Here is a 14,647-nt window from a genome sequence, read left to right on the forward strand (position 1 = left end):
TGTTAAAAATAAACAATACAATCTGCATTTTCTGAAGAGGTGCACTATCTGCCTTTTGTTTCAAGATTTAAAAAAAAGAAAAAAGAAACCAATTTAGCGCCACATCCCCCTTAGATGTCGAACAAATCAGAGAGCTGCGTTCCAAGTGACGTGCGGAAAAGGAAGTTTTTGTTTGCACATTTTTCTTCATTGCATTCTATATGTTCGTAGCGTAAAGACGAATAGCCTTGGGAAGTGTTCACACAAAGCGTCATGATGTTCCGAGCAGTGGGAATATTTTTACTTTTTCTATCTGGATTAATTTTCATCACAAAACTTTACCCCGACCTGAACTCTTTAGTTTTGACTTTTGGTTGGATAGTTGTGCTTGGATATGCGGCTAACATTTTCACTCGCTGGATACTTTCCACGATACCGAGGCGATTGGTTTTACCTCATGGAAAAGCAGTCCTTATAACAGGTGATTTTTATGTTCTGTTAAGAAAACGCAGCCCCATGTCTTTAAATTTAACGGTTTTTTTTTTTTTTTTTTTTTTAGTTCTGTGCGGAATTTATGACAGACGATTCCATCCGTTATTCGCAACTGCAGAATCCAGTTGGAAACACTGAAAATCTTGCTGAAATCCAAATTCTTTTTTTAAACGAAAGCAGACTTCTTCTGCTATTAAAAATCATGATGATCTTTCAAAAAAAAAAAAAAAAGGAATGTTAATTTTCTAAACGCCATGTACTAAATTTATGTGATGTTAATAGTTTCTTGTGGAAAGAAATAATTTGAAATTCAACATTAAATTAACCTCTTAAGGATCGTTTTTCATTTTTTAAAAAGATGTTAAATATCAATGTAAAAGAACTAATAGCAACTAAAACGGTTTGTGCAATGTTTACGCATAGTCATTAAATTCTTATCAAGTAATAATTAATGTACCTTAAATCAGTGAGGCCCAACCTATGGCCCACGGGCTAGATGGGACCCACGAAGCCGATTCATGTGGCCCGTTGATATGTTATGCAACAAATCGCAAAATATGCTCTGGAACCATTAAAAACAGCAGATAAACTTAATAAGATTGTTGCAAATTCGAAGCTTTAGAAATTGGTTTCTAAAACACAGACAGAAAATTTGTATGAATAAAAAAAGCACGTATACAGCGTTCACGGGAAAGATAGACTAGATGTAAACAAAGAGATGCGACATTTGACAACGTCAATCACGTGTTTGGATTAGACAAGAGCAAATTGGTGGCAAAGAAGAGTTTGAATACGAATACTATTGGTTGGCTTTCTTTTCATTCAAGAAAAAATCTCCAAAAGTGGCACAGTGGCAAATTTTCTTTCAACCTTTTTGTCTGCATCAGGTCTACCTTCTAACGTGAACGCAGTATGGCGACGATAATAACAGTTCTTGTTTTGTAATTTTCTTTCCTTCTTCTCGTTTTTCCATGTTATCTACAAAAAAATAAATATATTTTAACTTTATATGAGTTCTAGCTAGCGAAATTCACCTTACAAGTAACCCTAGGCCTAGGCAAGTGTGAATCACCGATGTAAATAAAACTTTGCACATCGACAGAACACTTAAAAATATTGAACTCGGTTTTCTTTTTATCGTCAGCAAACACTTTTAACGGGGTGAAATTTACCCCTAAATATTAGATAATTGGGACATTAGAGGGTGCAATATCTTCATTTACTTTATCAAGATCATTTACTTTAAATTTTAATTACAATAATTCAAATAATTATTGAAAATTTGAAACTAAACAAACTAAAATTGACGTGTTTCAGGATTTTTCTGAAAATACTTTTTATGGGGGTAAACAATTTTTCGCAATATTACCCCGTCACGGAGAATAACCTCGAAAATTAAATCTATCGTAAAAAAGTCATGTTATACAGTATATCAATAGAAAGCTCTATTTTTAACTTTGCAATATGTTTTGAATTTTCATTCTATTAGAAATTAGTGATTTATGCAAACACACTTTTCATTTTTTTTTTCGCACATTTTGAGTTTTTGTACAGGATTATATTTCGAACAATTTTCAGAATAAAAATCTAAAAATTGGCAGGATTACTGAACGTATGTGTCCCTCATGCCAAATTTTATTAAATCGGAAATGTTGAAGTCAGGAAGGTAATTTATCCGATATGGAATTGCTCATCGGCAACTAGCCGCGCGACGGGGTAATATTGCAAGGGGTATTTTATCCCTATAAACAGTACTTTCAGAAAGATCCTGAAATATGTCAACTTTGGTTTGTTTAATTTTTTTCAAATTTTCGATCAATATATGAATTATTGTAGTTAAAATTTAAAGTAAAAGAAGATATTTGTACCCACTAATATCCCAATTACCCATTATTTAGCGGGAAATTTAACCCGTTCACCGTTTTCAATTCGTTTCAACGAAATGAAATATCATTTTCATGAAACGAATATTTCGTTGTACTGGCATTCGTTGTAACTGGATTTCACTGTACTTTTCTTTATGTGTTTCAATGCAGAACATAAAACCTGCAACAGAGCTGAATTTAGTTCCATGCAGCATTTAGGCAGATCTGAAATCTGCCGCCCACCCCCCTCAAAAAAAAAAAAAAAGATGAAAAATTTCCGTGAATAAAGAAAACGCATGTCACCCCCCAAAAATTACTTATTTGGAAAATTTAGAGACAAAGTTGCAACATTGAGATTATTATTATTATTATTATTATTTATTTTTTGAAATTGTTTTTTAATGATGCTTAACGTTCCATCCGATTATGTGTACTGAACGTATGATATTTGTGTATGCCCGTATTTCATCATTCGGCAAATTGAGAATTGTTTTCATCTGTGATGTGAATCAACGATTTAAATAATTTCCTCTGTGTTATTACGTTCACTCACTTAACGTTTCTAACCACTTCTCATTGCTCGATGATATTTCACTTGTAAATTGGGGTAATGGGTCAAAAATTCGCGGCCGAAACTTCGCTGGACAATACTTCGCGACCAAAACTTTGCGCGGACAAGATTTCGCGTGGACAAAACTTCGCGTGGACAAAACTTCGCGTGGACAAAACTTCGCGCGGTCAAAACTTCGCGTGGACAAAACTTCGCGGGGTCAAAACTTCGCGTGGACAAAACTTCGCGTGGACAAAACTTCGCGTGGACAAAACTTCGCGCAGGCAAAATTTCGTGCGTACAAATTTTTGCACAAACAAAACTATATACGTTAGTTATAGAATGTAGTTAGCTATAGAACATTAAATTATTATTACAAAACCAATTCCTTGTTTTCGAAAAAGTGATAAATTAATCTTTATTTAAACTTCAAATCTGTATCAATTTATTACTTCATTAACTTGCTATACTTAAATTCATTTAGGATTTACACAATTAACTTGCAATCAAGTAATTCCTTATAAAAAATTAAGTTTCTTTATATAGAGTGTGTCTAATGCGTTCTCGGAAATCGTTAAACGATAACCCCCCTCCCCCCCCCCAAAAAAAAAGATACATTTTTACTTTTTAGCTAAGTTTATATGATATGTTTATTGAAGTTCATTGCTATAAATGCGCGAAGTTCTACCCACGCGAAGCTCTGGATAGGCGAAGTCACGAAGTTATGAATCAGCAAAGTTGACCGTGCGAAGTTTTGTCCACGCGAAGTTTTGTCCACGCGAAGTTTTGTCCACGCGAAGTTTTGACCACGCGAAGTTCTGTCCACGCGAAGTTTTGGCCGCGAAGTTTTGACACCAAACCGTAAATTAGTACTGGATTACATTCCAAAAAGCTCAAAGATTCTGCTTTTGAAAACTGCCCATTGGAAAAATATGTTTCACTTTTTAAAAACTTTTTGAAAACGCCTTTTTTTTCATCGGTTTTTAACTAAGAGCATGCTTTCTTCATTTAAAATCATTCAGGTTTTTTTCGCTCGTCACTCAATTTCATTTGCTGCCCACTATTAAGCGAAAAGATTTTAAGTATTAATAATGTAGAAGAGAAAATACAGGTCAATCACTGAAGAAACCATAATTGAATAAACTTTACTATGGCACTAAAAATCATCGTCAAACTCCAATCTTTTTGCGGCTTCTGGTCAAACGCGGTGACACTTGCTTTTCTTCAATTGACACCGCTAATTAGTCTTCACACTTATTGTTTTACACACATCTATTTTCATGCTTGTAAAGTATTTCATTTTCGTAAGATGAGTGAAAGTTAACATTATTAAATTTCAAGAAAAGGATGTCACTATGGAAAATGAAAGAATACTAGCTTCAAGAGTAATAATTTAAAAAAGAAAGGGGGTAAAGCAAAAATTGCCGCTCTAGGCAGCTGCTTACTCTGCCTATTGGGAAATTGAGCCCTGACCTGCAAAAAGTGAAGTTTCCCCCCTTTGACACCAAGGTCTTCGATTTGACAATGCTTCTTAAAGACCATTCAAAATATTTTTTTATTGAATTAATTAATTTATTCATTTTATTATCATTTTTTTGATAGAAGAGTACGTATATTTTCATTGTCGAAATTCGTTATCTCTTTTTATCAGTTTGCTTGCCGAAAATATAACACTGTGTGTGTATGAGAATAGATATGAAGCGTGGAGTAGATAATATAACTGCTGAAGTGATTCTTAGAAAATGCAGGTGTTAATAGTATTTTCAGATAAGTTGAAAAAGCTTTACTCTTTTAGTGCTGTGAGTGATCTTATCTTTCAGCTTCAAATTTTTGCCACATCATGAGTTAAATGTTTAACAAATATTTTTCAGAGATTGCGACAAATTTTAAGCTGTAGCCATCTATATATGGGCAATTCACAAGAAAAGTTAAATTTCTTATCCCAGGCCCATAGCAACTTCAGAAAAGTGTTTTTCATGCCGTTTATTATTATTATTTATTTCCTACTGAAGAAGAAAATAACAGGCATGAAATAATATTTATTTACTTGAAAGTTTAATATTCTTATACAAATAAAAAAATTTTTTTATCCACTTTCAACTATTATTTCTGTATAAAGCAAACTAATATCTACTACTTAAAAGAGAAAAAGGCTGCATTGCAAGAAAATAAATTATTTACCAACTCTGAAAAAAAAAAAAAAAAAAAACTATTTTACACAGCATAAAAAACAGGATTACGACTCAATCCTACTGAGAGCGAAGTCTTATTTCATCAATTATTTTCCTACCCGCAGTCAGGTCTACCCATTACACACTTCACATCCTCCCCCACTGCAGCCACAGCAGGCTTTTTTTCCTATTCTAAATGAACTAGTTGCAAGTAGCGTTTCCACATGTATTTCACATCCCTCTCACAGTCTTAAAGAAAAAGAAAAAAAGAGGCAGAGGAGAAAAAAGAAATTATTGGTCAATGTTGTGAAGACACTCAGATTTGTTTATAAATCTTCTACCAAATTGTTAAAATTGGCTAAGGCATAAAGAACTACATGCAATATACAGACAGCCTGGTTATCACATCCAGAGACGCACATCCAGGCAAAAGTTTTATTGTATTTCAAAAACAATGAATTGTACGTGTTGCGGGCGTGACAGTAAGGTCATGCTCGCAACAATTAGTACAAATCCTTTTTTTAAGCACAAAAAAATTGTTTAAGGAAGTTGATATTTCTTATAATGATATACATAACGGTTCCTCATGCTCTAAATACAGTTCAACCTCATGTATCCGGACTAAGTAGGACCAAAAGCAACCGGATAAGGGGAAATCCGGGCAATCCAGGTAATATGGGTAATAAGCAAAACACAGTCTCAAATAAGCAGACTTATATTTCATTAGAGCGAAAAAACAATGCTTTGTACCAAAATTACATAGTATCGTTTCTAGGTAGTACTTTATCATTTAAGGCAGTGAGAAGCAAAGGGACGTAAGTACCAAAATTAAAAATTTGGAGATAACCAGTACACAAATGGTAGGTGAACTTCCCCTCTGTCTTGGGACAGGAGAGAGTACTAGTAGCCCTAGTAAATGCTGCAATACAGCACAATTTCGAAAAACTTTTCATTTAAGGACTTCCAAGAACCGGAACTTTAAACACGTTTTACTCAAACCTTGAAAAGGTCCTCTTACTTCCCATAGCTAGAGTCTCTATATAGAACCTCTACCCATAGCTTCTCATTGCCTCAATTATAGTCCAGCTGCAGTGCTGTCGTTCCTGACGCTCCAAGTATGCCGTGTTGTTTGTCAGATTAGTACTACACTTGAATAACATTATAATTAATAAATGAAAATATAATAATTAATAAATTAATAATACTATTATAATTAACACTTTGACTGCCAACTAAGAGATAACTCGTAGATTGCGTTCTTTTTTAGGATGTCACAACTACGAGTTATCTCATACTCGTTTACTTTTTCTCGCCTTTTTCATTTATTTTTGCTAGTGTACATATACGACATGGCTTTGTCGAATGCTGTTTTTTTTTTCGGTAGGTGGCTTTATTTTTTATGCTTCTTAATGATAACTATGCACTAGAATTAGAATTCTTAATAAAATGATTTGATTTCATCAAATTGTCACTTTAGGCCAGATTACTGAAAATTGCCGTGGCAGTCAAGGAGTTAATGAATGAAAATATTGTAGTTGATAAATGGATAATATTATAATTGATAAATGAATAATAATGTAACTAATAAATGAATAATAACATAATTAGTAGATGAATAACATTATAATTAATATTTATTGTTTTTTTAATCAAAATAAAACAGAATATTTGGCGTATTTATAGTTTCGTTCTTGCTATCATAATTTAAAATTATCATTTAAGTAAATATAACTTTTACTCTACAAATTTGGTCCGGATGAGCCGGAGGTCCGGATAAACAGGGACCGGATAAATGAGATTCTACTGTGTCACAATTTAAAGCCGAATTTTAAAATTCCAGGAAGTAAGTGCAAATTCTGCGCAAAAATGTCAAACCCCTGCATATTGACTGACCCTGGGCATCATACAAGCAACTAATATTTAAGCCGTAACTGCAAATTGATACCAGTCAGGCGTCAACACTCAACATATATCAATCATGGAGTTATATCAAGGAACTCACAAAGGTTCCTTGTTCATTCAACCTCCTCAAGTGGTATTTATGCGACCGTTCTACATATTTGGGCAGTAAAAAAATCTTTTATGTTTTATGAAGCTGGGAGTTTTTCAAAATGGCTACTCTCTCATGGTGTTGTTAATAGCTTTATGTTTTTTTGCTGCAACGAAATTAATGATGCGCTCAAAGAAACATTTAACTTTTTAAGATGTAATAAGAAACAAATAACAGCGTTAATGTACAAAATAGCAATTAGAGTAGCAGATAAGTGTTTCGGAGTTATATCACAAGAAATCTTCGCTTCTTTCAACAGAATAAAACAAAGAAAATCCGACAACGAATGTTATAGTCTCAAAATAAACTAATTACTATTTGCAATTTGGCGTTGCTACAGTGAAACCTGTTTATAACGATACTATCTATAACAATAAACCTGTCTCTAACGATATTTTCCTCGGTCCCAAGCAAAATTTCAGCATGAATAATCAAACTGTCTATAACGATAACCTGTCTATAACAATATTTTTTTTAGGTTCCAACAGCATGGTTGTAGACAGGTTTTACTGTATTTGTTTGTTAATAGTTGCAGTGCAGAAAAAAAATTAAGTCCAAATACTTGTCAAAATACTTAAATCCAAAATACTGAGTTTGTTTTTTAGTGTTACTTAATGGGAATAGCATAACTTTTTTTGGGTAAGTTTGTTCCGCAAAATATTTCAAAGTGATAATAAAATAATACAGTGAAACCTGTGGATTACGATACTATCTATAACAATAAACCTGTCTTTAACGATATTTTCCTCGGTCCCAAGGAAAATCTCAGCATGAATAATCAAACTGTCTATTACTATAACCTGTCTATAACAATATTTTTTTAGGTCCCAAATGTATCGTTGTAGACAGGCTTTACTGTACAGTAAACTCCCAATTATCCACGGACTAGGGTGGCAAGGTAACCGCAGATAATCCAAATAATAGGTAAGAAACGATACTTAGTGTATACAACAGTTGAAAAATATTAATGACACTCACACATTCCTTTAAATTACAACTAAAAACATTGATATGTTGCATCTTCTAATATTGAAATTAAACGAGCTGATGTGTGCCTCACATGACTTCCTTTTACTCCAATTTAATGTCATTTTCCCATTATCGGTAATTTTAATGTGATTCAATAGTTTACTCTCTAAATATCACCAACTGTGGCCAAACTGAAACCAGATTTAAAAAAATCGCCAAATTTGTCGCCAGGTTGGCGACAAAACTTGGCTACCAAATGACTGGCGATATATCGCCAAGTGTGCCAAACTGTAACACCACTTAAGTTCATATCGAAGTTAACAATGATTTCCCCCCAAAAAGGGGAAAAAGGGCCCCTTAAAAAATCCCGAAAGGGAGGTGCACAACTAGACCCCACTAGGAGTCTACGTACCAAATTTCAACTTTCTAGGACATACCGTTCATGAGTTAAGCGACATACATCCGCACATCCGCACATACGCACATCTGCACATGCGCACATACATACATACGTACATACAGGCTTCACGAGAAAACTCGATGTAACTAACTCGAGAATCGTCAAAATGGATATTTCGCTTGTCTATGCGTTCTTAGACACTTATCCACGTGTGGTGGAGTCGAAAAAAAAAACTCAACATTCATTCGGGGGTGAGCAAAATGGAAATTAAGGTCGATTTTTGAGTGAAATTTTTTTCGCGAATACAATACTTTCCTTTTTGTAAAAGGAAGTAAAAATGCAAGGAAAATCTAAAAGCAAACAATAACAGAATCATATGTTTCAAAAAAAAAAAAAAAAAAAAAAAAAAATGTGAAAAGACCCGCGGATAATCCTTTTGCCGATAATCAGGAGTTAACCGTATTACGTTAATGCTATTTTCAATTTACCGAACAATTGAGTCTACTACTATTTTGAAAGTAGACATCTGTTTTTGAGCAATCAAGACTGCTTTGATAACACTATACCGTGACTAATGTTCGATTCTTGTAATTGCTTTGTGATTGGTAGGTAGCTGTTCAAACGATTTATTGTCATTGCTTTTAAACATATTTTCGGAACCCTTTACTGAAGATTCCGTAAGCGATTTTGAAAACTCGGGACGAATGAAATACATGAAGGTTTAATTATTGAGGGAAAAAATCGTGTCTTTGGTAATTAACTATGTATTACCGTGTGCTTTTTTCGCATGCGAAATGCAGTGATTGTTTTTCTTTCATTCTTTTAAAAAAATTATTTCTTCGCACTTTATATCTGTGTATATTTTGGAATATTATTTAACTTTAAACGATTTGGTATCAATTATGAATGGTTGTTCTTTTAATAATATGCAACTTAAAAATTAAAGTTACCGAAGATATTTAAATTAATTTATTAAAATATGTTTATCATTTTTTCTGCTTTAATATATGTTTGTTTGTTTTTTAAAATACGTATTACAATTTTTTAAGCAGTATACTTTATTGAATAAAACGATTGTACACACTTCTTACTTCATGGATTATTTTCCCGTGATTACTTCATGTATTATGGTATAGTTTGTAACACATTGCGATGAATTTGTGCTCTAGTTATATGACATTAAGTATGAATTAAAATCTGAATAAATAGGCAAATATGTGAATTTTTATATAGGTTGTTTTTACATGACATTTTTACAACAAGACTATGAACTTCGATCACGAACACTTCTCATGGGTCGGCTAATAGGCTAATATTTATGTAATATTATAGCTTTTAAATATGCAAAGAAATCAGCTGTGAAGCAGAGATATTCGGGAAAAAAAAAAAAAAAAGGAATTTATCCATAAGCATCTGCGATATCAAACCATATCTTTAGGATTGAAAAGGAGGTTTTGTGCCTATTAACGTTGCTTTATTTTCTTTCACTTTTTGCAGAAAGGTATTTCAGTGATTTTTAGGCTCATTTAATATTTTAGACACTCTACCCAATTCTTTGCTCTATTGTGAAGGGAATGAACGATTCATTCACTAGTAATAAAACGTATATTTGCTTCGTAATATTCGGGAAAAACTTGATCTCAGCCCCAAGATAAAGAGTCGAACGATATTTTTTTGAGCTTTTGAAAATTAGACTTGTTTTTGGTAATAAACATCGTTCCCCGTGAGTTTTTTTTTTTTTTTTTTTTTTTATAATCATATAGAGGTAAGTGTTGTTACTTGTACACCGTAACATTGTTGTTTACCATTTTTTTATGTTTTTTTCTCTCTTTTTTTTTCTTTCTTTTTTTCTTTCGCAATTTATGTTTGTTATAGTTCCTCTCTTTTTGTAATGTTCTAAATAATTTTTAAAGAATAAGAATTCAGAAATACGTGTATTTTATTTCTTTTGGTGTTATCTCGAACAAAACATCAAATAATCCCGAGTTTTTGAAAGGTAGACTTAAAATAAATCAGAAAGAGATTTGCTTTCAAAGGAATTTTATTTCATCACTTTATGAACAGCTCTGAAAGAATAGCATATAAAGATTTCACTTTTTCATGGTGGTTTCATGAATTTTGTACGAGCCTTAACTGGCGTTACCTTGACTACTAAAATATCACCTTCAAAGACATACCGTGCCTCGGCAAGGGAAGAGACACAACTCAAAAAAGAACATTGAGAAAATCAAGGTTTTCACAGTAAGCGATTTAGTCTGAAAAATTACAGTACGAGCAAAAAAAATTATAAATGTGATGTTTACTGTTTAGTCTTTGTTGTCTAAACTAATAACACATACTTACAGTTCGAAATATTTTTCCTCTAAATTATGAAATGTTAATGTGTGTCACTATTGATTATATGCCTTTTACGTTGCCAGTTATGTAAACTAACTTTGTGTGAGTTTTGTGGAAAAAAAAGAGCAATAAATTTAGATTTGAAATCAATAATTAGTTGGGGAGTCTGATTAGTAGGGGAGTGCAAAGTGAAATAGTTTAGATGACTTAGTTTCTTCAAAATGAAGAAATTGAAAATTTGTTTTCAAAATTACAGTACATAAAGTAAAAACGATGTATTTTATTATAAAGCTTGCATTGAAACAGATTTTTTTTTTTTTTTTTGGCGGTCAATCTGTGCTTTCAAAAGAAAATTTAAATTTTTTACTTCTTTTTCATGCTTTGATCTTCAGAAGTATTTTTTCCTGAATGGAATAGACTACACGTGTTACTATATACTTAAACTATTACGAGATGAGTGGCAGTTAAAATAGACTAAATATTTCGCGATTTCACCTTGCCCCACTTTCCCTACGTTTTTCCTAAATATTGAGTTGTGGCACTTTCTTTGCCGGGGTGCGATATGATTTCTCTTTGATATTTGAGTAGGTTTTTTACAATTCACAATAGAAGGGGTGACTCTTATATGTCGCTGCACTAGTAATTCCTTATTTTTCTATGATCCCGAGATCATTACTGCACCATTGTTTTTTTATGTTTAGAAATGTTTATTCGCACGCAGAAAAATGCCTTTGCTGGATGACTTGTATCTATTATTAAAGTTAACTTTAAGTTCATTAATTGGTATTGTTCAACGTTTCTCCCTCTAAATTTACTGAAGTAAAAATACAATTCCATTCATAAGTACTTCAATAATTAAAAAACTTGCATAAAAGTTTAAACAAGTTGAGCTTCACTATTGTACGAATTTTACTGCTGGATTTGTACTTTAAGGTATCTAGACTAGTAAGGGGACTTTCAGATTTAGAATATGATACTAGACTTAAAGACTTACTAATATATAGTAAGGCCTGGAGCAAAGGAGAGTCAGAGGGGACATGATTCAGCAGTTTAAATTTATCAAAATGAAAGATGTTAATGGGTTAAATTTTTGCACGGAAAGCAGGACAAGTTGTCATTGTTTTAAGCTATTCATATCTCAGGCTAACTTGAAAATTGGGAAAAATTGCTTATTTAGTAGAGTTGTGGGTTCTTGGAGTAGCTTACCGGAAGAGGCTGTGATGAGCAACGGGGTAGATAGCTTTAAGAGGGCCATTGATCTTCATTGGGGACTAATTAACTAGGATCAGCCTCAGCTGGACCCAGAGCCTGATACTGGTCGTCACATTTGCATTTGTTTTTACATACAAAGCATGACTTTTTGACACTTTTTTATAGTTCCTATGTGGTTTGTAAGAAGTCACTTAATTTTACTAATGTATTAATTCTATTCGATGTGTCTAAAAAGCGGATAACAAAAACTAATTTTTCAGCAAGTCTAAAAAAAGTCGTGCAGTTTGCGCTTGTTCGTTGATTAATTTTCTCATTCCTGATATCTGCACAAAAGTAAACAGCTACTTTTTATGTTTGCTGTTGATTAGAGCCTCTTTTCCTATTTTAGGTTGTGACACCGGATTTGGTCTCGGCTTAGCAAAACGCTTAGTTGCATCTGGATTCTATGTGTATGCTGGTTGTCTTTCTGAAGATAGTGAAGGAGCACAAGAACTGGAGCAAATGTCCGATTCTGGACACATCAAAGTCCTGAAATTGGATGTTACCAAACACGATCAGGTCCAAGCTGTTGTACGTTCCGTTGAAGGAGATTTGGGAGATAAAGGTAAAAGAATGAATGTTTACGTTTTAAACCGGGAAAAAAAATTTCTTATTCAGGGCCTGATGTACCTGGCCCGCGGGGCCCTTGTTCAACCAATTTTGATTTAGCCATATTTTTTGGTAAACTTAACACTTGATTTTGATAAAGGTTTACCACATATTTCAAGTTTTATTTTATTTTATTTTATTTTATTGATGAGTTGGCATTAAGTTTGGTTTATCTGCGCTTTCAAAACTGTACGGATTTTAATGATTAATAGAACACAGAAAGTTTTAACTGTTAAGCTCTGCATAGATGCAGCCAGTACTTTCCACGCAGCTTCATTGTAGGTTAACCAACGATACTCAGGACAGGGCCGCGCCGCCCCTATGTGAGTGCAAGGACGTGCGGCGCACGAGTGCACCAGAGTCGAAAAGGCTCCGAGCTCTACCGATCGAAAATGCTCTAAATGGGAGAGAAAAAAAATTCCGACCAAAATTAAAATTGAACTTTTCATTGTATCTAATGGTGGGGGTGAAATTATACTGTTCAGTGAAACAAGCGACCCGTCTCGCAGCCTATCTAACAAGAGAAATTATTGCCTTGTTGTGTCTAAACATGCTATGCAAAAGCGTAATGTATTGCACTTTGCACTGAAAAAAATGTGATGCTAATAGCTAATCAATGTATACGTTAACATTTTTCTTCCTAATGTGGAGCCGTGAATGCTTTTTTGGTAAGTCTGCGTAGAACATAAGATTGAGTCATGGAGTATCTTGCATTAGATTGAGCGTATGAGGCGCAACAAATTTGCATTTCTCCATTTTGGTTCTTGCAATGAATATGTTGTGCTATAATTTTTGCAATTAGTCTTTTTGTGATTTCCCCTGCTTTGTGCTATTATACGGTGAGCATATTTTCATATTATTGTCCTGTGCGTAATATTTATATATTGTGGATTATAACTTAGACTAATTTTTTAGTTCAGAAAAGTAACGACTTGACCATAATAACTCGATTCTTCCCTTCTCCCCTTTTAATCTGTTATGTATTTGTGTATCAAATTAAAAAAAGAGCTATGGAAAGATAATGTATTTGATTTAGATTTCAAATTCAATGCCTTTTTTAACGGTTCCGTATTTTATAAATATTGGTTTTACTGGAAATAATTTCAATTTTAAGGTTTAAGGTGGAATATCCTCTAAATTACTGCACGTCATTTCAGAAATACAATCAGTAACCTAGTGTCATGTTTTGACAAACATTCATATTTAATTAATTATTCATCAATTAGAATTTAGAGAGATATTTAGAGTGATGTTTAACTTTAATACTCCAAATATTTTCTCTTTCCAAAACGCATTAGCATTTTAGTGTAGTTACTGAACTCGAAAAAACTTCGAGATATGAAATAAAAACGCACACTGTATTTCAAAATAAAAGTTTGTCATATACCGATTTTAGCCTTAACGGAAAAAGAGAGGGGGAAAATTCTTCCTAAAAAATCCCTGAAGCAGTTTTTAAAATAACTGAAATTTTTTTGTCTTTTTATTGCGTAAATTTTTCCACCCGCAGAAAATACACAGCTCTGGTTTCACACACATTTTAAATGTTTTTTTGAATAAAAAATAAACTAATGTATGAATAGACGATCAAGAAATTATCGTTAGGTGGAGCGATAAAAATCATTTGTGAAAAAATCTATTATGGTTTGAGCTTGTAAAATTGAAGATTCTTCATAGTTTAACGCTTACAACGAAGTAAATATTTCGAGATATTAAATTAAGTGCGCTGCGTTCATAATAAAGCAAAAATTGTTAATAATCATTTTGAAAAGAATGAAATTAAAATGTTATGTATGAAAGAGCTTAAAATCGACATTTGGGGAAGTGCACAGTTTTTAGGGAGGGAACGTTACAAATAACTGTAGTGGATAACACGAGCTAGTAACGATACTCAGTCTTTCAGAATTAATGCAAAAAATTTCAAGCAGTGACTTTCTGAGTGGAAAAAAAATGTTATTCAGCCGTTCTTGCAATAGT

General features: G+C 33.0%; 1 protein-coding gene across 1 annotated transcript in view; it reads left to right on the top strand.

Annotated features, from left to right (window-relative positions):
- Positions 1 to 224: 224 nt before the first annotated feature.
- The window catches only part of LOC129235282 (17-beta-hydroxysteroid dehydrogenase type 6-like), a 29,205-nt gene continuing 14,782 nt past the window's right edge, over positions 225 to 14,647 (top strand). The window contains exons 1-2 of the mRNA XM_054869002.1: positions 225 to 460; positions 12,414 to 12,629. Of these exons, the coding sequence (XP_054724977.1) occupies positions 253 to 460; positions 12,414 to 12,629 (424 nt within the window). The 5' untranslated portion in view covers positions 225 to 252. The remainder of the gene's footprint in view (positions 461 to 12,413; positions 12,630 to 14,647) is intronic.

The sequence above is a fragment of the Uloborus diversus genome, chromosome 2 (assembly GCF_026930045.1).
Source record: "Uloborus diversus isolate 005 chromosome 2, Udiv.v.3.1, whole genome shotgun sequence".
Classification (NCBI taxonomy): domain Eukaryota; kingdom Metazoa; phylum Arthropoda; class Arachnida; order Araneae; family Uloboridae; genus Uloborus; species Uloborus diversus.